This window comes from Epinephelus moara, chromosome 17 (assembly GCF_006386435.1).
Source record: "Epinephelus moara isolate mb chromosome 17, YSFRI_EMoa_1.0, whole genome shotgun sequence".
NCBI lineage: Eukaryota > Metazoa > Chordata > Actinopteri > Perciformes > Serranidae > Epinephelus > Epinephelus moara.
This window is the reverse complement of record NC_065522.1, coordinates 9,243,317-9,268,670: the sequence shown is the minus strand read 5'-3', so window position 1 is coordinate 9,268,670 and position 25,354 is coordinate 9,243,317. Positions and strand designations below refer to the sequence as shown.

Sequence of the window (25,354 nt, the reverse complement as noted above, 5' to 3'; positions counted from 1 at the left end):
ATTGCGATCTTAATAGAAGAGAACGTGATCCTTATGTAGATATGGCTCATTCTAGGGTAACGAAAACACAAGGATTCTTATTCAGGTGTGAAAAGGCGAAAGAATACATACTTATTATATTATATTACACTTCTGCCAATATGTCCCCATAAATCCTATACACTGGACCTTTAAGTTAGACAAATGGAGTGGTACAAAGGTGACAATGATTGTGGGCTTTTCTACACTCATTGAACGACGTTCTGTGATACAGCGGGGAGAAAAATGAGAGATTATTAAGTGCAACATTTTGAATTCTGTAACTTTTAGATCCCTCACAGGCGTTTGATGTCTGGATTTTGAACTTATCTCTCTATCAGTTCTTTGACAGAGCAGCCCTGGGATGGTTGTGAAAAATTTATCCTTCAAAAATTGCTGATGATCTTTGAAATTACACGATAAAGTGATGGCAGCGTGTGAAATGATGGGTGGTGGAAATGAAAGGAAGAGATTATATTAAGAGTTCTGTATGCATGGTGTCTGCAGAATCTAGTATAAGAAGTAAGCATATGCCTGTCAGTGTTCTATAAGTAAGCAGCATATGCATATAAGAAGAGCAGGTTATTTTTGATTCTCCTGAGCAGGTCTCTGCCAGGATTAAGTCTTACAAGGTCAATGCAAGCAGACAAATGGATATTGACTTTTCAACAGACAAAGGAATGAAGGAGATGAACATGGATTTAGAACTTGCGTAGAGACTTAAGAATCTGTTTTTTTCATTGTTTCATTGATAATTAAAATACAAGAATTAAAATGGAATGGCACAGACAGACAGACAGACAGATAGATAGAGGTCTTGATTAAGCATTGCACACAGTTTGAAGTAATTATAATTTCTTCTCAGTTTTCAACACCATAAATATAAAAGTCTACATAGGGAGTTAGATTGGGTCTTGATTTGAAGAGTAAGACGTAGAAAATGCTGGATGAATAAACTGGCAGACTAGAAAGAAGTGTGGTGAACTGAGCCATTGAAAGTGATGTGAAGATCTAGAGGCATAGCTATTATACAAGTCAGACTTTTCACAGCTTGAGAACTGTAAATACTGTCAAACGGCTGCTCCATTGTCAAGATCAATCGTGCAGAAAATTAATGTTTTGTTCTATTTTTGTTGTCAAACCGTAAACATAATGGTCTGGTAACCAGAGGAAATATAGTGGGCTGAGTATCAAGGATAGACCAAGTCACCACTTTCTTACTTCTAATTTTACTGTCTTACAGTGAATTTCTTTACTCCATACATTGCGCTTGTTTCGACTTCTCAAACCCAACATGCCTGGAGCCCCTGCTGTGACAGCCCATCACCCTCTCTGTAATTGACCCATGTGGGAAAACGAAGGCTGCAAATGCCGATGTTTGCTGATGGAGGATAAAGCTCCCAGTCATGTAAACAACCACAGGCCCAGACAAACAACTTTGTGTTGCATCTGTCTCACAGGGCCCCCTGGGCTGTGAAATCTTCATGTATTAAATACTCGGGGATGGGGCAGGAAAGAAGGGAAATGAGCTCATGCAAATGCTGTGAACATTGTAATTCACTATCTGCGTTTTGTAGCTTTGTATTTCACAGACAGGTGGAGACCTGCAGGATGCCAGCCAAAGTTGGCAAAGATGTAAAATGATGTTTTTGTTGAGTTGCTGATTTTTTACACACTTGTCACCGTGGACGTTACTGAACTGCGGCAACCGGCGAATAAGCCGAATAAATATTTAATGACAAATGGATGGTGCAGTCAGGCCAAGATTTCCAGTCCAGATAGATTTATCATTGTAACGTAGAAAGGTCTAAGACTGATGACCGTTCTTATATAAATTTGGGCCTTTAGAAATAAGTGATGAAACTGATATTGTGGAATGGTACTATGGGGTGGGTAGAGAGGGAATTGGTGCCATTTGTCATCAGGCGAAAATTTTTCAGTCTGAATTAATGATTAGAGACACAATTCCATATTACCTGTGTAAGCAGAAGCTCAATTTTTGTTGCTGTGTGAGTGTGAGAATCCATATTATATAGATTTAGGTGCTTTGCTGTGTATTTGTGTGTGCGTGTGTGGTGTATTAGGCGTTCCTCTGTAACACAGACACTGTGAGTGACCCTGTCAGATGGAGGGGAACTGGGCTTCGATTCAAAATAGTTCTTTCAGGTACATTTGGTTTTGCGTTCATTCCAATCATCCGCCATTCACTCTAGTCTGCCTCTCTCTAAATCTGGCTCCAAGTAATGGAAACTGGCAGACAGGCTTCAGGTGCAAATATAAATGTCACTGCAATTACAGCGGAGAGAAGTCTGCAAACAAACAGCTTGCGAGGGTGTGGGCTTCTGTATAGGTGTGTGTGCGTGTGCACGAAAATTGCAGTAGAACATATTGTGCATTGCAATGCAGACGGCCATAATTCTCTCTCCTTTTTCTGTTGTGCCTCCCATCATCCTCACCTCTATTTCCCCGTCTCTGACTGACTGACTGACTGCCTCCCTTCTTTCTCTTTAGATTTCATCAGGATGAGCTCAATGTCAACCTGCAAGTAAGACTGCCGAGACTGTAACATGTTGCAGTAAAGATTCAAGCTACTGTAAAGCTCAATGCTTGAATGTCTGTGGAATCAAGGGGAAATACACTCAATCTTTTCTTCAGACAGATGGCTCATCTAACTAAATTACGCAATGTAATTTAGGAATTCACAACAAATTGGGAAAACAAGATTAATTGTATAGTTAACTTTTATTTCTATGTCCTCTTAACCCATAAATTTATATCAAGTTTGGAGCACACAGCTATAGCAGCTGAACATGAATATGCATGTTTTACAGGCAGTAGTTTCAGCTACCTCTTGTTTAATTGTTTTTAGTTGTTTTTTGGACACGCTTAATGAAAAAAATGGTTAAAGCTAAATTAGGGTACAACACTTCCTAAATTTTGATGCAGCTAAAAGCTAAGGATGCATATGAATGTGGTCTAAACTACAGGTTTTCAACTCTGATGTTATTAAAATATGTTCACAGCTGTTCCCCCTCCTCTCCTTATTCTCTTCCGTCGTTGCTGACTTGTCCTGCTCTCTCCCATAATCTCTTCCTTGATCTCTTACCTGTTTCTGTCTCACTAGCATTTTATTACCTGTTTGAATGTGCTAATGGTGCAGAGATTTGTTATCTGATTATAGGTCTCCCAGACAGAGGGATGAATAAACATGAAAGTGCTCGAGCAGGTAGCGGCAAATGAGGCTGATGAGTGAGTGAGTGAGTGTGGGAATGTTGGCGGATATGCTAATGCAGTGGAAATGTGATGCAAATGAGCTTTTTTCCCCCTCCTTAAATGCACAGAACCTCTCGGTGTTGGTATCAAACAACTGTGCCGATGTTTTTAGCACGAGGCGTTTGTAGTTTGAGCAATGTACATGCGCACGCTGTGCTCGGGGCGTTGACCTCTGATCGGCACGGGGAAAAAGCACAGGAGAAGAAAGAAAAGGCACATCTGCTCACACACACACGGTGACTGCGCCCCCACCTCCTCTCCGCTGGTGGATTACTTAAAATGTCATTGGCGGTAAACTGAGAAAGGATTACAGGGGTGTTAGCATGTCATTATGTACATCAAACAAATCCACTACCACTGCCTGTCTTCAATAGCAATTTCTACCGTAACCATATAAGTGTGTTGCTCTGTGTGTTGGCAAAGCTGAGCACTCTAAATGGCATTTTAGATTTGGCCACAAAAGATTCAATCTGTCATTATGCTAAATGCTTCATGCTGACATCACTGAGATGCTAACGTGAATGGTAGGAGCTAATCCACAAGGTGTATGTGTGTGTCTGGGGGTGGGGGCATAACATGTAAGCCTAGGGCTCCAGAGTGAAACAGCTGAAGTAACCACTCACTTTTAAAGTTTATTATTTTCACTTAGTAGTTGAAAATAGTTTTGCTTGGATCATTTTGTCCCTGCATACACAGCAGGTCCAAAGACTGTGGTGGGCTCCAAAATGCTTCTGTCATGTAATTTAGAACTTTTAAGACATTTTTTAAATCGATAACATGATGTTTAACTGGAGGACCTAGTTGTTTAGAAAGAGTTAATGCAACTACTGGAGTACTGCGGCCATGGACGATTCACTTCCCAACAGCATAGCACGCACCGTTGCTAAGTGACAAGTCACTAGCAAGAATGGACGAAGGAGAGACAGAGTGAAAATGAGAGAGAAAGGGAGGGGAAGAGGAGTGCGAGAGGCATTGATTGGTTCTCTCTTAGGAATTCTGACTGCCTCTTGGAGGTTCGTTGGATGAGAGGAGAGGAAGTGGAGGGATGGAGTGACGGAGGAGGAGAGAAGGAGGGTAATTGCAGCTGATCATGCCTTACAGAAATGGATGATAAATCTGAACAAGTGAGAGAGGCAGAGACAGAAAGAACGACAAAGAGGCGGGGAGCGACCAGGCACCTAGTATTGATTGAAGGGGGAGGGTTGACATCCTCATTCTGTCGTCTCATATGAAATAAATGCGATTGTTTCCTCAACATGTCTTGCCACTTAAAACCTGCGTCTTAAATATGGCGATGTCTTAGTAACTGGGATTACAACATATCAGTGACTGAATGATGAATGAAGGGTTTAAAACGCTAAAGTAATTTTGAAATTCCTCATTTTCAAAAGGAATAATGCTAACACATGACAATGAGTCTCTCTGATTAATTTTGCAGTCATGACAGCAAGTGAGCTGTGACGGCTTTTCATTTTCAAGTCACTTTTTTGGATGTAATGTCTTTTTTTTTTTCCCCCTTTTATCAAAGGTTTTCTATCCCTTGACTTAGCCTAGTTCTCTATTTATCAACCATATAGAGAGATAGAGAGGGTGTATGCAGGTGCAGTGTGTGTTGTGTGTTGAATGTGAATGCATACAGTTGGCTAGCAGTGATTTCCATTATGTATGGGAGGCATGTATTGAGGCTAGGAGAAGTTTAGAATTTGATGGGGCGTGTCTGTGCGTGTGCGCTCAACTGAATAACTATGTTTACCTTATTGGATGTTATCTTAAGTCGTCTTGCTGCTTGTAAAGTTTGTGTGCGTTAGGTTTTATTATCTATTATTGACTGTGAGGGTGTGCTTCAGCCTCCACAATCATAAATAACCAAATGCATGCCTGTGGATTCACAATGATCTAAACTCTGAAAGTAACTGTTTTCCCCATGGACAGACGTCTTAATGTCCAGAAAAGCGTTTTTGCGAGACATTAAGATGCCACAGTGAAGATGACCTTTTGGATATGTAATGTCATCACTTCATCATTTTATCCTATTAGAAATTTGTGTATGAATATGATATGAATGTTGATATGATATGTTTTGAGAGGTCAGAGTGACCTTGATCTTTGACCACCAAATTCAAATCAGTCATTTCTTGAGTTCAAGTGGACATTTGCGCCAAATTTGTGGAAATTTCCTCAAGGCCTTCTTGAGAAACTGCTTTCATGAGAATGAGATGGACGGAAGGTCACAGTGATTTTGATCTTTCTTTGCCCATCAAATTCTAATGAGTTCGTTTTTGAGTCCAAGTGGATGTTTGTGCCAAATTTAAAGAAATTCTCTCAAGGCATTCTTGAGATATGGCGCTCACAAGAACGGGACAGGTCAACAGACATACATATGAACAGATGGACAACCCGAAAACACAATGCCTCCGGCCATGGCTTTTACCATCGCGGAGACTTAAAAACAGTTGTTGATACTTGTGTTACTTATGCTGACTACCTCCTTCATTTTTGCTTATTCAAGGAAAGTAAAACCCTACTGCTGTTGCCAGATATGTAAAATGCAACACTTCTGTTGGCAGGGGATTGCAAAATGAAGGATTTCTTACAGAGGTTGAATCACTAGTGTTTTTCAGCAAAACAAACAATTAGTTTTAAGGCTTCGTAGTCCCTGAGTAAATAAGAAAAAAACACTTTCTTAAAACCGCAATGACTCATAATGGTCATGACCTATGTGTAAAAGATTTTGGTTCTCAACGTGACCTTTGCTGAACTCAATCCAAATGCAGATCAAAGCTCGCCTCCTCCAACTGAACTCTGCACCAGGAGCTGCACCTCCAGGCTGTGCATACAGTACTAAAAAACATGAAAAAAATCTGTTTGATCCATTCATTAATCCAATAGCCGCATCCAAGGTCCAATTATGGAAAAGAGATGTGCATGGGTGGGGGACTTAAAGAACATCAAGGTACAGACAGAGAGAGACAGCAGAGACAAGAGAAGGACAGATCATTCTGTAGGTGAGAGTAAAAAGGGAGCAAGTGATATAAAAGGGAAAATGGGATCGGAAAAAAAGGAGGTATTGAGTTCAGAGGTTTCTCTCTTTGGCTGCTGGCTAAGCTACTGGCCCAGTTCTGCGACACACTGGATGTTGAATCGTCTGGTTGTAAAGTCACACTGGGGAATTAAAAAGAAAGCTTGCTTCTGTTTTCTTCTTTTCGTAGTAAACTGTCATCTCTTTTCCATTGCTCGCCCAATCCTCCCACTGGTCTGATATTCCTTTAGTCTCAGATAGCGGCACTACACTTCATTTCCCACTTTCTATTGTGCGCACAATCATTGTCTCACACACTCTTCTTCTCATCAACAAACAAAAACCACAGACATACAAGCGCACATTTCCTCTATCCTGCCAGTGTGTGTCTCATGTTTCCTCTGACTGCCTGTGGTGTCCTGTGGGACGCAGATGCCTGTTACAGCGTGCAGACGGGCTGTTCTGTTGCGAGGCCATTTTGATTGTTCCAGTGATCATCTGCATGGAAAGTTAGCCCTCCAAGAATACATTATTACATGGATTAGTGTATTTCTGTATTCGGAGGCGTGGTATCCATGTTTTTTTTTCCTGGCACTGCATTGCTATAATACCAACAAACCATGGATGAAAATCAAGCCATTGGCAATATCACAGAGGTGAGTGAATGGGACCCAAAAACACCATTACAAAGCTATACTATAGTCAACTACAGAGCAGCAGGGTGACTCATCCGCCTGTCATGCATGTGATTCCTTTACAAATATTTTATTACTTTAAGGAGTAGCCATGGCTACTAAAAACAGATTTTCACCAATTAGTGGCACGCTGCTCCAGACATCACTGGGTGCATGCATGTATACATGGCAGACTTCACTGTGATTCTACAATGGCTACTCCATCTACCATGTCAGTGTTGCATGTATTTGATTCACTTGTCTGTGCTATGTACTTTACTTCTGTTTCTGCACTATGTATGTATTTTTATGTGGCAGCCTTTATGTCTCAGACAAATTTCCCTAGAGACAAATAAAGTAATTTTCAAAACTAAATAAAATAAGGGCTGACAAACTGAGTTCAACTAATCATGTTTCCTGGATTAATTCTTGATATTGGCCAGACTGGAGGAATATTAACTACAGCAGTATCCAATCATAACTATGTTGGGCTCCAGACACAGGACAGTTGCTCCACAGTTGTTGATGCTGCTGTGTTTGCTGGTTGAACTTGTTAATGCTATGGAAATACTGAATATGTGCCAGGACAGAGAGCTGATAAAATAAATCTGCTGCCTGCTGTTGGGTCTTTTATTCGATGCTCCCGTCTCACTGCTGGCAATGATATCAGAACCTGTATGTGAATCTTATGTTTAAAGGCAATACGTTAACCAACAAACATGCATCAAGAGTCCCACAGAACATGAGCCTCTACCTGATCTGCACTTGCTCTACTGCTGTGCAATACACACACAGACACTGATTGATTGACTTTGAGTTAAGGTAATAACGGTAATGGGTAGGGGCATAATAACACAGGCGCCAGTGGTCTTTTTTTTTATTTTCAATGGAATTGTGGCCGCCTTTTCCAGCCGTCAAAGCTAAAAGTTATCCCTACAAGGAATACAGCAGTGTGTGGATTAGTCCGCGTGTCTGCAGGGCTTCTGGAAAAATCAGAGTGGGATTTAACAAGATCAGAAAATCAATACTTGTAGAGCATACGGTACAGTGAAGAATGAGCAGTTTTTATTTAAACTAGGCATTGTGCATGAAGGGCTTTAACTGCCAGATTTATGCTGACTTGAGTGTCATTGCACACTTAATACTTGACCTATTTTCACAACGTGTTCTATTTTGGTGCTGTGTATCGGGTATATCTATCATTTCCCAAGACACCCTGACATGAGGGTTTCCATCTTTGTCTTTGCCCTTCTTCTTTCTGCAGTGTGTTTACTGATCCCAGAGGAAGGAAAGGGCAAGCATGGTCACCATTGCTGAAGTCTACATGATGTCCATGATGGTAGATCATCATGTCAGGGAGAGCAGAGGGAGGGAGGAGGTGAAGGAGAGACCCGCTGCTGCTTATGCTAACTAATATGTGCATTGAATCGCGTAGAACGGGTGGGGATGTGCATTATAGGGAGAGTCTTGCACTGATGAGAGGTCAAGGCAAGTGTCCTTGGCTGCCTATCAACTGTACACCACAGGGATTAGCCAAACTCTTCAAACACACACCACTCTCCACATACACATTTGCAGTACTGCCAGATGCCACTAAGGGGAGCTCTGAATCTGTGATCTGTTTGGTAGACATGGAGCATACCCATTCCTCCCCCTCCTCTCTCTCTCTCTCTCTCTCTCTTGGCGGAGAGTCCCTATCACCTCACCTAATTCTGTCTGCTTCATTTTGTCCCGCACAAAGCTGACAAATTCATAGGTTTTGTGGAGAAAGACGGCAAATATACACATTCAGAGGGAGAGAGAGTCAGAGAGTGGGAGAGAGAGAGACGGGCTTGTGAGAGCTCACAGGCTTTACTTATTTTGGAGCTTACTGATGCAGGGGTAGATATGCATGACGTCGCAAGACCCATTAAGAACAACAGACGGAGAGTGGATGAGACTTCGGAGACCACTGGGGCTGTACGATAACCTCAGCTGAAATCCAACGCTTGTCTTGTAGACTGCAGGCTATTTTTAGTGCAAGATATCATGTTAACTCCAACGGGAAGAGCAGTGGAAAACAAGAATGGTGTGTTTGTGTGGGGGCGCTGTTTACATTGGCAGCTGTATTAAAATTAGATCATGTAATTAACAGTAACCAACCAACTACAAGGGAGGGACAAGACGTGCATGTTGATGGTTTGTTCATTGTCAGTATGGCCACGCACAGTCTGAAAAAGAAAGTTATTTAGTAGAAAGGATGGAAATATTGTGATTATTTAGTGTTGGAAGGACATTGTGCATGATTTGATTGCTAAGACATTTGTTGATGTGAATATACTGTATTTGGAAACTATAGGGTGTGGGCAAAATAGTAGGCAAAATACAGTGTGATCTAAATTAGCAACTCTGCAATAAATACAGTTTTATTCAGATTAAATTGGTCATGTTTTGGTAGACTACAATGGAAGTGTTAGTCCAACTCTGGCCTTTTTTAGAGGGCATCTTTGTATAGAACAGCATTACATTATGAGGTGATCCTGTTATTTTATCAACGCTTAGTAATCCCTTAATGAAGAATATTACCTCTAAAAACAGATATCTTCATATGTATGCAGAATATGTACGCTATGGGATGAGAGTTCGGGTAGTATTAACCAATCACATTTGGGTAGGCTTTGGTTGCGTGCAACAGTCCGTGTAGAGAACAAAAGAGTTGGAACATATTAGCTGAAATGCGATTTTGGAACCATTCGGCTATCATCGGATCTGATCATCTTAAATCTGCATTCATATGCAAATATCTGTTTACGGAGCGTTATATTTCTGTGAACAATCAGACTGTAAACCATAAGCGCCGCATAAAGGAAGAAGTCTTGGCCAAGACATCCACTGGCTTCACAGAAACCCTTAAAATATTGGCCATTGCCCCCAGAGGCTAAATGGTCATCAGATCGATAGCCAACCAGAGATTGTATAAATCATACACAGAATAATGGTTTTGTTCTTTAATATTTAGCTTGCAGTGCCTGGCTGCTGTTACAGACACCATGTGCAGTTATTAAAAAAGCTCAAACAAAACTTCTTTTTTTTCGATTTCTAATAATATTTTGACTTAAGTTTAGAAATCTTCAGTACTATACACATTTATACAGTATACTATCATACTATAACTATACTATATAAGGAATAATTTTATTGTGCATCAACATAGTTTTGCCCCATGATCAAAACAGTGTTATCTTATTTTGAGTGTTACTGATTATTGCTAAAATATGTCACACAATTCTCAACTTGTAACATTAAATAACTGCTAATGAGCACATTTTTTTCCCCTTTTTTGTTACTTTCAATTCATTTATATGTAAAAACAAAACAAACAAAAAAAAACTAACAGCTTTTTATTTGATAGAATAATAATCAAGTAATGCAAATAAAAAAAGAACCATAAAAAAATGTTAGTGTTTCCTACAGTGTTCGTTTGGTATGTGAGTTAACTGTGTGAATGCACATGTGATCTCTGGGACCTTGAAGCATGGAAGTGCTCATTGATCAGCTGGGTATCAGCCCGAGAGTAAACACAGGGTCAGAGGTGGTCAATGTCATCGATACCTCTGTCCTCGTGTCTCTCAGTAGGGATGATCCGGGGTAAATCTAGAGAGCTCTTTAACACTTAGGCCGCCTGTTATGTCAATTACAATGATCCACTGTGGATTCAAGCTGTTGTGATGTGAGTGAATGGAGATCACATGGACAGCACAGGATGTGGGTGGTTAGTTCTGGGTCGAGGCATGGGCTGAGTACAGTACGGCTCACAAATAAAGTGAAATAACATCAACACCACTAGATGCGCCGTCTAGTTAGCAACAACTATTTATAAGTAATTACAGAATGAAGTGATTTAAATGTGGATGGAGGATTAGATTTCTTGCAGAGCTCTCACTACTTATTTTAAAATGTAAATTCGAGTAAGCTCTTTACTTCAAGACACTCAAAACTGCATTGAACAAAATTGCACAAGTATTGTTTAGTAATGGTAGAACTGGTTTTGCACCAAACTGACTAAAGTTGAGAGATGTATTTGATTTTCCAGGCAGAATCCTTGCAGTAACAGCATTTTTTTTTTTTATCGGAAATGTCAGTGCAGACAGACAGACACACAGTCAGATGGGTAGACAAGACAGGCATATAATAGCATCTCCGTTTAGTATGTGTGCATGTGTTTTCCTAATGGTCATTACGGTGCAGTTGGTGGTAGGTGGGTTGGCTCATGCTGTAAATCTTTAAAACCGTGTTGGCTTCCCAAACTCATTAAGCTAGTCTCACTCTGCTGATCGCACACAGCTCGGCAGCATAACATATTTGATCCCCACGATGCATGTATATGTGAGTGTGTGTGTGTGTGTCTGAGATGCTGCATCTTGTGTGTGTCAGTGTGTGTGTGATCATTTGGCCTTATCCAATCGCAAGCACAGCATATGCTAATAAAACAGCAGCTCCACAAGTCTTGGACTATTTCCAAGTTACCACACTGAAATATATAATAATATTATTGCAAAATGACAGAAATTGCAGAGTCTGGTTGGCATGGAAATTTCAACCTATAATTTAACAGCACTTAGTTCACATTAAGAATCACTTTGCTCTCAGGTTTTTCTTCTTGGGTGTCTCAAAGCACAAGAGTTTGATGCTACAAGCTATCCCCCACCACCACCTTTCTGCAGATGTTTTTTGCAGGCGCACACAAAGAAGTTGATGCACCGTCTTTGTGTTAATGCATTCACATTTAGCTTTTTTGCATTCGGCGCCGCTTACAATGCCCATTATTAGGTCTGACAAGCCATTCATTCCAATTACAATTACCAAAAAAAAATGTGAAGGAGTAAGCACAGCTTGTGTAAGTGAAATTGATTGTATCTCACTGCCAGTAACTGCAACTGCCAACTGATGACCTGGTGCATCCAGACGTATTCAGAAAGCGTACTCTATGTACATGTGCTAAGAGCTTTGTTGTGCATGTGTGTATATGATAAAACAAAGTCAATGGAACAAGCACAGGGACACACCTATTCACACGCAGCCATCCAGGTTGCTGGGGCTCTTTTGTTTTCCATTAGCTACGATTAAAGGTTTGTAAAGATGTGTTGGGTAATTTGTTCAGAAGGGGTTTAAGTGCATTGTCACCTTTGATAAATTAGGGTGCATTCCATTTGTGTAGCCGAGTACATTATGTGCATACATACTGAGCGGAGCACTTTCTTCACTTGCTCATTAATAACAGCGCAAAACAATGCCCTTGGTAACACACTAAATGTGTGTAGTTGCCTTTGATTGCATTATGATGTATGCATATGTTGTATTAACTATACATTCACTGTAATTGTGATTATAGTCTCATTTTCACTTGCACTTTGGTGTATTCTCACATTTTGCCTTGAATGACCTTTGAATATGAAGGTAAAATGGATCTTTGGTCTTTAAGAAAAAAAACACAGAGCCAAGAAAGAGGGAAAAAAACAGCACCAGCCTTCTGCTCAACGTCGACCTAGAAGAAAAAGAAACTTCTGTTAAGGTTGGGAGCGAGCAACAGGAGAGGAGAGAAAGAAGGTGAAACAAACACTCCCTGTGTGCTCTGTGTGCAGAGAGAAAAGGCGTAAAGATGGAGAGTCAAAAAAAGCAGCAGAGATAGGGTGGGTGGCAGACAGATTGGCCCCACTCCGCCCGCGGAGGCCCTGGATTACCCGGGCAGTGTTTACCTGGCGCAGGTTGCGGGTGACGCGCACGTCATGCCAGGCGTTGTCGTTGAACTTGCCGTTGACGGGCTCTACCAGGGCCTCGAACGCCCCCGAGCCCAGGTTGATGACCAGCCAGACCGCGCCGCTCTTCAACGAAAGATTTACGTAGTCTGCCGACTTGCCGGTGTGCAGCATGAGGCCGTTGCGTTGCAGAGTGCGGAAGGAGAGCGTGATCTCATCTGTGCTGCTCTGGATGGGCGTCAGCGACAGGTCATAGCAGAAGAACTCGTTGCCCTTGAAGGTGGCTACTGACTCTTCCTTGCCTGGAGAAAAAAGAAGGGAAAAGAAAAAGAAAGTTAAGTTAAAGAAATACTATGTGGATGCAGAGTTTTTTGTTGAGTTTTGGAAAAACCAAGGCAAGAAGTCCTTGAGCAGAACTCCTAAACACTGGTACTGCTCAGTTTCACTTAACCAGCACCAACACTGATGTAACACTCAATTACTTTACAGTGCAAGAATCCCATGGGTCAAATATTTTTGAAACTGATTAGCTGTGGTCATCAATTCCAGAGCTACAACACTGATTGCTGCTGTAGCTCTTATGCATGCAGGACATGTTTTTACCATCAAAACTTTACGGGGCAAAAATAGAATGTGTTTAGTTTAAAAAGAAATGAACAACACATAATAATCTAACACATAAAACACCTTCAGTGTAGGGTGATGCATCTGCCACAGAATAATAGAGCAGTATGAGAGTGTCTGAGAGTGGTATGAGAGTGTCTGAGAGTGGTATGAGAGACAAAAAGTGGAGGGAATAGCAGAAGAAGCATGAATGCCAAACAGAGAGGGGGAAAAAAAAAGTGCTGACAACTTTGCTAATGCCTGTCAGTCCATCCTTAGCACATGGCCACCTTCCACTGCGGTGAGCTTCGTTCACACACTACCAGTCAAAGCAGCCAGTTTGTACAATGGACACATGTCAAACAACAGCCTAACAGCAGCAGGGGAGGACAGCGTGTGCATCTGTCAGGAACTGAACAAACACCTGCAGCTGTCAGAACAGAAAGTACCACCGCAACGAAACTCACAACAGTGACACCTCAAACGCATGTGTCAAGGTGTGGACACTGAAGCCAAGGAGCATAGGATTAGCTTTAATCTAGTTCTCCATATTATTCCCTATGATTATATTTACATACAGCCTATTTTATTTAATCTTTCTGCTATCACATGCTGATTTTTCTGGATCATATCCTGTATTTCTCCTCTAAATCACATCACTTTTGCTACTCATTTCCCTATTGGATCAATGGTTTCATCTACAGTATGATAACATTAACTAGAATTACTGCCTTGCAGCTGTATGCCTCTGTTAACCAGACAAGTAGCAGTTAGAGTTCACATCCATATGTAGCCACGACAGTAGACAATCATTTAAATATGAATGTTGCTGCAAAGAAGCTATGAATTCTACAATGTGGATGCTTCACACACATCTTAAACCCACCAGCACAGAAGATCGATACAAACAGCACAGTTTCAAGGTGGACACTCAAGATTAGTGTCACCAATTCAGTACCCGACCAAATGTTTTGGAAAAACATTATGATGTCACAGTGAAGTTGACCTTTGACAACCAAAACCAAATCAGTTTCTTCTTGAGTCCAAGTGGATGTTTGTGCCAAATTTGAAGAAATTCCCTCAAGGCCTTCTTGAGATTTAGCATTCACAAAAACAAGATGGACCAAAGGTCACAGTGGCCTTGACCTTTGACCACCAACTTCTAATCAGTTCATCCTTGGGTCCAGGTGGGCATTTGCGCCGAATTTGAAAAAATTCCCTCACAGTGGTCTTGAGATGATGTGTTCACGAGAATGCGATCGACCAGATCACAGTGACCCTGATCTTTAGCCTCTGACCAACAAAATCTAAACAGACATTTGTGCCAAATTTGAAGAAATCCCCTTCAGGGGTTCTTAAGATATTGCATTCACAATAATGGGATGGACAGACAGACGGACGGACAGACAACCCAAAAACATAATGTCTCCAGCCACAGCTATCGCCAGCGCAGAGGCATAAAAAGGATGATCTTTGAACTGAATATCACAAATCCTACAATACAATATGTGGTACGAATCAGCGTCTTCTTGGTGCCAATAAAAAGCAAAAGATACACATGACACCACCAATTACAGCGAGATCTCTCAACTCTCAAATAACTCTTCCCCACTCAGTGGTTATACAAATCAGCTGGTTTCCCAACATGAACTGTGATCTGAAGTGACACTCCACTTCCTGAGTTCATTTTTCCCCTCCTCACCTCTGTTTCCCTGGGGAGGGACCAGATTGAAGAATCAGCCTCAGGTAATGAGGTTTAGGGCTGAAGCAGGAAAGAGAAGGGGGCAAACTCAAACCGCCAAGAGGCCCCCGTATGGGTGGATCATCAAATCTAGTTTATCCTGAAGTTCCATTACAGCAAGATCGCACCGAGACCCCGGTGCATTTCCCTGGGGACAGAGGCTGGGGCTGGCCAGAAGGGGTGGTCCGTTGGCAGACAGACTGAAAGCCAAATTTCATGAGCGAGCGAGTTCGCTGCTGGAGCAATCTTAGGTGAGAGGAGAAGAGTGGAGATGGATAATAGTGTGTCCATGTCATAGCTGAGCACTTCATACTGAGATACGACCATGGACAGCCTACATAAGGCAAATTGTACTATTTCATTAACACCAAGTTAATGAATAAATGCTGCATCAAAGTCATATGAAAAGGAAAAACAAAGCTATACTGAGAGGCAGAAAAAGTGCTGTGTTAAGTGACATACTAACCACTATACTTCTGGAACATTAAAGGGGATGACAGAGCTCACTTTGAGACAAACACAGCTGCATATCATGGGTGCATGCACTCACATAAAAGAAAAACATTTCATGTGTGGGGAGGGAAAAAAAACGAGGAAGTGAGGGACGAATGGCATCCAGACAGAGACAGCTACTTAAAAGACCATTTTGGCTGAAATCGAAATTTAGAGCAATCTCAACTGAAGTGTGAATTGTCATCGAAAAAGGCATCAAAGGAGGACGAGAAAGAGATGAAGGGGAAAAATGACACAGAGGAGGCAAAAAAAAAAAAGCAAATCCCCCCAAGAGCAGCCTCCTGGCGGTGCCTGCGTTGCTGATGTAGGAAGAACAAAAGCGTAGCAAATGGACCACAGCGACCATTTTCAATTATGTATTAAGTTGGACCCCTTCCCAAAGTATGGGCTGTTTAACGGTAAGCAACAAACAGCTCGTGATTGCTTCCATGAGCTCAGCGAGATGGAGCCGTGTGTGATGGAGAGGCACGAGCTGCAAACAAAAAACTTTCTTTTGTTCATGTCTGTTTAATGAATAGAAGGCTGAGAGGAGGAGATAAAGCTGGTGAGGATCAGGGAGTGACAGAAGAGAACTAGAGGGGAGAAGGTTTTCACTGTTGCACCCGTCAGTCTGGTCGCGATGCCAGCAATGCCCCTTGGTAAATTATTTTAAACTATCAAAGTGAAAAAACTATTGACAAGCCAGTAATACACTGTTGTGTTATCCAAAAAGTGACACTGATCCATCTCATATTACGAGTTGGGTAAAGTCATCCCGTGTCTCCTGTATGCAGCAGGAAGTTGTCGTTCCTCCTCCACACTGCAGGGCACTTTAAAAGTTTCCCAGGAGAGAGAGGAGGATCACTTCAGCCTCGACTTTCAAGACACGTAAACTAATATAAGGAATGACGCTTTTCTTTCCTGCTCTGAGAACACTTCAGCTCCATTGAATATGTGCTCACACTATACATCTGTTCCTCCGTTTACATCTACTGTACATCTCTATCTCATTCTCTCCCTCCCATGGTAGCACTTTTGTGATTACATGCACATACACACCTGGAGTACCGGTGTACGCTTTTCACTCAGATCAAATCTCTTTCCATAAAGCCCAAGAGCCGCCACTGTAGCCAGAGGTAAGACAAGACACACAAGCACGCAGCAGAGACTTAAGTGCTGTCAAGGTCTCAATTAACCTCGCAGAAGGCCCTGACTACATTACAGAAATGAGTCATTTGAAATTTAGCCACCCCTAACAGCATCTTTATTATTAATTAAATGCTGAGTTCCGCTGGTATTTGATGTCATTACGTTTGGTGGACAGACCTTTAGTGCTGGGTATTTTTTGGGGTCAAACATTATACTCGCTGCGTCTAGGCAGAGCAATCTAACCAACAATTGCTTCATGACTAAGCAGATGTAATGAAGTGTTTATCATCTGCCCACATGTATCCAGCAGCGGCCTTTTATGATGCTGGCACTTCAGGCTGCTTCTCCTACGCGTCAGATTCATAAGTTCGGTGGCTTAAAAATTATACCCATGCAAATGCCACAAAGAGAAAATGGTAAAAAACAGACTGAATGATTCCCCTGATACAAAATGGTATTGCTGGAGCTTTTGGTAGTAGTGTAAGCACAGTTCTTTCTGTAATATCTAAACATAAACCCCTACCAGCTTTTGAAGTGTTGCTCTCTGGCTGACATCTGATTTCTCTGGAAGAATAGAGTTTCAACCCAGGAATCAGTACAAGATCACAACACCTTATATTTCAAATGCTCCAAAGTCTGCTCTGACATGGCTCCCTATCCACATCAAATCAGAGTTTAAGGTGCTTCTGATCACTTATAAAATTGTAAAAACACCCATGTTCAGTGGCTAAAAAGCCACTGGAAACAGCAATGACTCACTAAAGCCCTGTTTCCACCAAACACTTTCGGTATGGTACCTTTGGAATCAAAACTATTCTTCAGACATAGTACCAAGACCCTAGCGTTTCCAGCGTGAACGGTACCCTTAAATGTGGGCGGGGTTGTTGTCACTCACTGCTAAGTCCAGCACTAACTTTATTTCCTCATCATCACAGATGGAAGTCTGCACCCTGTTTATAGTCTACAATACAAGGTTGCACGCCAACAAAATAAAACAGGCCGCAGTGAGTCTCTCTCCGTAGGATATTCAAAAATAGCAGGTTTAGTCCTTCTCAGGCAAGCTCGGGGGTTTAGTGTTGCCGTAGCCTGACGCTCTGCAACGCTTTTTTTTTTTTCATTGTCCTCAAGTGAGGATTAGAATACACGCCGTTCACATTACCCCGCTGAAATTAATATAAACACTTTTAGATCCACTCATTACTAAAAGTGTATGTCACATAAAAACTAAAGTATTGGTCAAACTTGTCATATGGAATATTTAAGTTGTGTTGATTGAGTCATGTCTTCACCTCATGCAGTAAAATTACAAGTTAACGTTCTACCTTAAAAGTTGCCGGCAGTCAGCCCAGTAAATTAAGTTGTTTTTTTTTCTCGGTGTACAGCTACTGTGAGGGGCAGCAAAACATTATTTCATTTTATAGTCACAGTCTACTAATAAAGCTCTCAACAGTATGACAAATGGTTACATGAGCCTTAAAACCAGCCACAACTCAGCCCAAAGCAGAGTGAACGTCCGCTATCAACCAATTAACAGACTGCAGTGTTCATAGCTCTACCATTTAGGACCAGATCTGTGTTCTAGGCACTCCAACAGAAGGGGTACCAAAAAATGGGAACAGTATGGAACGGTTCCATTGGTACCATCCACAACTTTTTGCAGTGGAAACGAAAAAAAGTACCAAACTGAACTGTACCGTACCGCACTGCTAGGTGGAAACGGGGCTTAAAAAAGCAACCAGCTATGTTGTTTGTTGGTTTGCTGAACAATGTTCTGCAGCTTGGCAGACATCTTGCCTAAGTGTCACACTATTCCACTTAGTCTCTTACACAGACGCCGATGACGTCAGTACGCTGGCTGACTCTGTCGTCTGTGGACATTCCCATAGGAAAGTTGTAATAGAACTAGCGCTGGCTCCCAGTGGCAGTGATGTGATTGGATCCAAATCCGTGTACTTCCGTACTTCCTCGACCAACGGCTGATTAGCTTTGCCTTACACCCGCCTTCACCGGAATTGCTGTTCCCCGAAATGTTGTCTGTAGTACAACAGAAAAGGAAGTGTTCAGTGCGTTGCAAGAAGAGATTGAAATGGATATGATTTCATTTGATTCAGCTATATTGCAGAGCTGCAATGTCTCTGTTACATGTAACACACGTGCCATACCTATGGCAACGCCGTCACGTGGTCTGGATATCCCCGCCCATTTCTATTACAAAACGAAAGACGAATGTCCCCAGACTCCCATTCCGAAGTAAGGGAGGCTGGTCACGCAAGACTATATTCCACCCTGTCCACCGTCCCCTCCATCTCCAGATGACAATGTAGGCACTTGTATGACATAACTTTAGAAACTTTGATATGATATTTATAAAACACAAAATGTACAATGATACAATGTTGCCACTTTACATGGCTCTGACCACTTTGTGTATTTTAAGCTCACATAATGTACAAATACACATGTGAGGCTAAAAGTGGGACCTATTGGCAGCAATAAACTATCTTTAAATAGACTGCACTAAATACTATCCTCCTAACCCCATGAATAGCCCTTCTCAGGGTCTTTTGCTCTGGCTTAAGTTTGGTAAATATTTTAGTGTTATAGTCTCATTGGAAAGAGCTGAATTTCTCTAAGATGTCAGAATGAAGGATATGATACGACCAAAAGGATATGATGCACAAGGCAACCATATGGTGAAGAACATAGATGTATAACAAATATCTAATAATATTGTGCAAAGTATGGTACAATGATCAAATGACAAAGAAAGACTGAGGGAGCTCTGTTTAAATAAAAGTTAACATAAAATAGTTCATTAGTCCAGATTTGTAACTAAACCTTGACTGAGAGACAATGTGAAGTGCCATCACACCCATATATTGTCTGGACACACTCAGGTTGCTGCTAATATATGTGCATATGAACGCATAATCATGTTATAAATACAGTAGTTGTATTCTACTCTCACCTTTGACACACACAAAGTAACGGAACACAGCCCCAGAAGTGACTGGCAAACAAGCAGGACAAAGACAGGCCGGCACTGCACAGCTAACGTTTACAAGACAGACAGACTTGGGAGATGCAATGTTTGCCTAATTGCTGTTCCCACAATTCACTCTCATGATGTTATTTTCTCTTTTTGTCACCAGAAGGACAATTCTGCTTCATACATCCATTGAAGTTGCAAACACCGACACCCATTTTGACACGAGCAGTACGTGGGGCCCTTGTATTATTTGCGGATCCCTACCCAACTTGTGTAGTGAGCTTGGGACATTTCAAGTGCTCATTGGGAGGGCTAAGCAGCCGCTCAGTTTGCTCATGTGCCAGACTGGCTGCTCATCCTCTCTTTTCACTCAGACTCCTCTGTGCTGGACCAGCAACCATCCTCTGGGACCTCTCTCAGTCTCCCCTGATTTTCTGTGCCTCATTTTAGATGCTTGCGTCTGGATTTTAATCCTCCAGGAGATTCAGCCTCTCCTCATGTGTCCTATCTGTTTGGCAACACGTTTTTCTTTCTGCGCTCTGCCTTTATATGTTACACAAAGTGGATTCAATCACCTCAACGGCCACTGCCACCTCTGTCACAATCATGCTATCAGCAACAGCAAAGCACTTTGCTGCAGTCATTGTGTCAAGCAGCTTGCTCTCTGCAGCCCCTGGCCTTCGATGTTCATTGGCAAAGCTTCAGTTCTGTGAGCTACACAGTGAGAGCGAAGGGGAAGGAGAGACAGAGGAAGAGGACGGAGCTCCGGCCTCAGTGGAATCAATGGCATTGACTTGGACCACCACACACTCCAACCCACACACAGACACAAGCACTGTGCACGAGCCACAAGCCAAGTATGAGCATCAGGATGTGTGAACAAGTACGTAGCTTGCCTGCAACAGCAATGCCATGAGTTATGATCTATTGATATTTATAACAAGTGTCCCCACGCTGGAAAAACACAGCATCATAAATGGTGATAAAATGTCACAAGAACACAAATACAATCTGTGTTTGTCAATGGTGCCCCGAAAGTGCCATTTTAGGCCGTTCTTTGGTGGATATTACAGTAATAAAAGCGCAGTGCAGCATGTGTTATTAAATTGGATTCAGCTCAGACTGAGAGAGAGGGAGAGCAGGTTTAATAAGATGAGCTGCATGAATAGCTCCATCCAAACTTGTGTGGTGCATTAGTCAACGCATAATGAACCTTAACATACTGCTTTTTGGCCGATTGGATTACATATTGGGAGTAATTAGGTAGTTTTAGGCGAATTAGAAAAGAGAGAGTGGAATAAGACAAGTGTGTGCATGTGCATGTTAAAACATCTGAAATCTATGACCACATGCTGGCAAATCCACTCGTCACATCACATTACCTCGGCATTCTTACACACACAAACACACACGCATACAAACACACCCACATGTGCATATACAGTCACCCTCTATTAGCTTCCGACGAGTGCCATCCACCCCGCAGAGAGAGTATCAGACGGCTTTAGAGGAGCGATTCAACAGCGAGATGAGAGAGAGCGGTGGGAAATGTATGGGGCATATGAAAGCTTTGATGCTGCTTCATGAATCAAACAGGCCTGCTGGGTCCACAGACCGGCTAGTGTCCCGAGCTAGCTCCGAGGCACATGCAAAGCCCTGTGAACTGCTGGGGAAATTGTTGGTTTGCTTATTAAACGCTTGGCCAGTGATAAAGAACTTGCACACGCACAAATGCTCGCAAAAAATCCCACACCGCATAAGTAAATAACTAGACATATGAATATGAATATACCAATTGAACTCCTGGGCAACGATAAAGAGCTCTGGGACACATACAGCATATTCCTCTTAACTGTTTAGCATGCGGCGAACCAAAAGAAAGAGATCAAAAACAGACGGAATGAAAGAAGAACAAAAAGCAAGACAGAAAGAGGACAATGACCGAGGCAAAGCGAAGAAAAGAGGACAGGACAATGCAGATTTTTGAAAAGTGGGGCGAGTTCCAGTGTCACGCGGTGGTGAGGTGGGGTGCTGAGAAACTGCTGAAGTGGGATGATTGATCGATTGCTCAGATCTCCGTGCCCCCGCCCAGCTTTATGTTTCACTCCTCATGGATTTTACCTTCGCCGTCTCCTTCACACATAAATCTGAACTGTCACCGTTGCTTAACAAAAACACACATGGTATTCAAAGCTTGGACAAAAGCAAGAATGTTCAAAAATGCTTGAAGATACATTTTCCTTCAGCTGGTCAGAACTACCTGTGTACAGAATATGTAATGGTCATCAAACCTGTATGAACAGCCTTCAAAAAATTGATATTATATGATTTCAGTCCAGTGCAGTGCTGTTCACCCCTTAAATGTAAACTATGATGAATGTTTAAATACATATACAGTTTATATTATTTAAATTGCATTGATCTTGATATTGATCCATGATCTAGCTGTACTGGACCATACACCAGAAGACTTTGAAAAGACTTAAGTCTGACAGCCTCTCACATCTTAAGACAGTGTGAATTTTTAGTCACACACTGTAAGATTTAGCAAAGATTTGCATCTTTTAGAGTCACTATTTGCAAGACTATAACTAGATTCTAGCTCCTGGTGAAGAATATTTCGCCAAACTCCAACTGAGAAAATTAGAATTTGAGTTTTAACATTTCCATATGCGTACGCAAAATCACATAACTCTAGAAACACAGGATAAAAGGTGTCAGATTTTGATTCTATTAAACTTGGCATCAATATAATCTATAAAGATAAGCCGTATTTGCATAAAAACTTCACATTTTAGATTATGTGGCCACCAAAAATATGTGCTGGTTGGAACTAAACACACACTCTTGTTCACTCCATATCTCCACCAGTTTCTTGCCCTTTGCCTCAGTTAAAGCAAACTGAGACTTATTCATGTTCTTGCGCCTCCCCGGACCCGGACTACCCAGTTTGCTGCTTCTTGTTTGGTGCTGGAGAGAGTGCAGCTATTGGTTGTTGACAATGTTTGCATTACTGAACTTCATAATTTGCATGAGTCAAAACTAAAAAATTGCAATATTATTAAATGTTTGATTTTGTCAGAACATCGACAGAAGAAGAAGAAGAAGAAGAAGAAGAAGATGAAGAAGAAGATGAAAGAGACTGACTTAGGCCAGCTCGAACTGAGGTTTATGACCGCCTTACACCAAACATTCGAGATCACAGGAGTGCGCACCACCTGAGCTTAAACTCTTATGATTTTATTCTGACACTGGAAATGTATCTGTGTTGTCTGTGTGAATTCTGTCTATTGGAAAGTTGTTTGGTGTAAGGCTGGCTTTACACTCTCATTATTTTGCTCTGTACTGAGCCTTACATGCAGGTCTTAGCCCCACACTATAGCCTTGTTGAGGTGAAAGACATTAGGGGAAATGCTGCATTAGACCGTCAGCATTCTTTGGTTTAATCTTGCTAAACAGAATTGTGTGCTTTGACCCTGACCAGAATGTAAACAAGGATATTGCGGCACCAGGTCTGTCAGTGTTAAACTGGGCTTTCTTTTTTTTTTCTTCAACACCAATATTATATACTATTAATAGCATAAGGAATGTGCATGTATAACTTAACAAAACAATACTCCATTATCTGCGACTTCTATCTCTATGTTTCCCCCATGTCCAGCCCTGACCTGGTCTTTGATACTATCTAGTTAGCTGTATTAGTAATTTGTGGGTGCATTTATGGATATCAACTTCCAATCTCTTATAGAGTCATTGACACAATACTGAAATAGAGGAGCATTGTTCCCACAACCAACCCTCTCTACTCTCCTTTCTGCACAGCTGGTGATTACTGTATGTATCGATCCATGGACTGATTGCAGTCCTGTAATGAAGGAGCTTTAATTTGCTGTCTGCTCAGCTCATTTGCTGGAGGCTAAAGTTCTTTGTTGCACTGACCATTCCCTCTCAGTTAAGAGGGGCTTGTTGAGCCATAGTGAATGTGCTACCCCGGCATTCATAGTGTTTCTTTTTGTTCTAAGGGTTGCTGCCGAAAGAGCAAGGGTGTCAATATTAAATGAGCTGTCCACAGTGAGGTAAAGCATAAGAACATTCAAGCTGCCTCCATTGCCTTCTTTTACCTCTTGAGCCTTGCAGACTAAAAATATTCATACCCGAGTCTGGGTGGGCCAGGTTGTGGAATGATAAAGCCTCACATTTCTTGGAGATGATACAGGTGGATAAAGAGCTACAGGATTCAGAGACAGTATTTTCTATCATATGAGGTGGATTGTAGTGTGAGGGGAACTCTTGAAAAATTTGAGTGACTAGGTATCCAAATTTCTCTCAAGATTAGCCAATCTCACACAAGATGCATTGGTCTCAAATAAGCTTATTATTTTATCAGTTACCTTAACATAGTTTCATCTTTTTGACATTGCTATGAAAAATGTACTGTTACAATTTGCATCTGCCATTCTGATCACCCACTTGACTTTATTAGTAAAATTTATGTCTACAAGGTGTCCATAGACTATTCTAACCCATGACTAAGTGCGCAGGCGGACGACATGCATTTTAAGAGCCCTTGGCATAAAGACACTTGATTAGATTCCTTTTGCTTCTCCACCTTTAAATGTTGCTGCAGGTCACACTTTTAAGAGTGCATGGTTCGTTTTAATTTAATCCCCTATGCCGTTGCTTTGATTGACAGAATTTGAAGGTCGCTGGAGGAGTATGCAGGTAGCAAAGGAAAAAAGTAAATCTTTCCATTGAGCTGGTAGGAACAGAATCGAGCGTGATTTGCATACTAAATCTGTTCTTCACTGGTAGACTGGTACAGTTGGGTCACATAACCCTGACGTGACACTGAAAACAAGGTGTGTCTCGAGCTGGGCTGTGTCAGCATTGTGTGCTAAGGAGCAAGGCGGCACTTTGGTTTGACCTTTTTGACTCCCTCACTCACTGTCAAGTTTACATGTAGCATTTTCATGAGACAGTACTGCCTGTCCTCTTTTCCTCACACTCTTGTTCTTGAGGATAATTTGAGGTGGTAAAGGATAAGACTTAATGGGGATATAACAGTTGTCTTTAATCGTCTGTCGCCTTGGAAACAATCCATTTTGTAACCGCAATATCAGACAGCATGGCAGCTGTCTCGTGACTCCGCACCACCTCTTTCTCTCTCCCTGATTTGCACTCTTTCTTCCACTTTCCCCTCGTTCATTTTTCTTCAGTCATGTCTTTTCTTTCATACTGTGGGTGTCTGACAGGTGACTATTATCACAGCGGAGGGCTGTTCAAGTCTCTGGGCTCAACGGGGACACAAAGAAAATGTCAAGTAAACTGACACTAACGATAGGCTTGTGTGCTGCTGAATGGCTGGCTCCTTAGCCAACAGGGGAGCTCACTGCAAGACAAGAAAAGTACATAATAAGCCCTAATAACTTGAGCCAGAACATGCCCTTTACTGGAGAAATGTGAGCCCCCCCTATCATCAGATTGTACTCACCAACACACCTTGTACATTGTATCAGATTACAGAGTGCCATGCCATTGTTAGTAATCACCTATTTTGAGAATTGGGACAAAACCTTTTGAGTTTCTGATTTTTATTCTCCAAATACTGGCAAAATATATTTTATATACTAATAAATATATATACTACTACAATTAATTTTA

General features: G+C 41.7%; 1 protein-coding gene across 1 annotated transcript in view; it reads right to left on the bottom strand.

The window, feature by feature from the left end:
• LOC126404194 (neurexin-2-like) overlaps positions 1 to 25,354 on the bottom strand; it is an 813,153-nt gene that overhangs the window by 458,683 nt on the left and 329,116 nt on the right. The window contains exon 6 of the mRNA XM_050067247.1: positions 12,720 to 13,021. Within this exon, the coding sequence (XP_049923204.1) occupies positions 12,720 to 13,021 (302 nt within the window). The remainder of the gene's footprint in view (positions 1 to 12,719; positions 13,022 to 25,354) is intronic.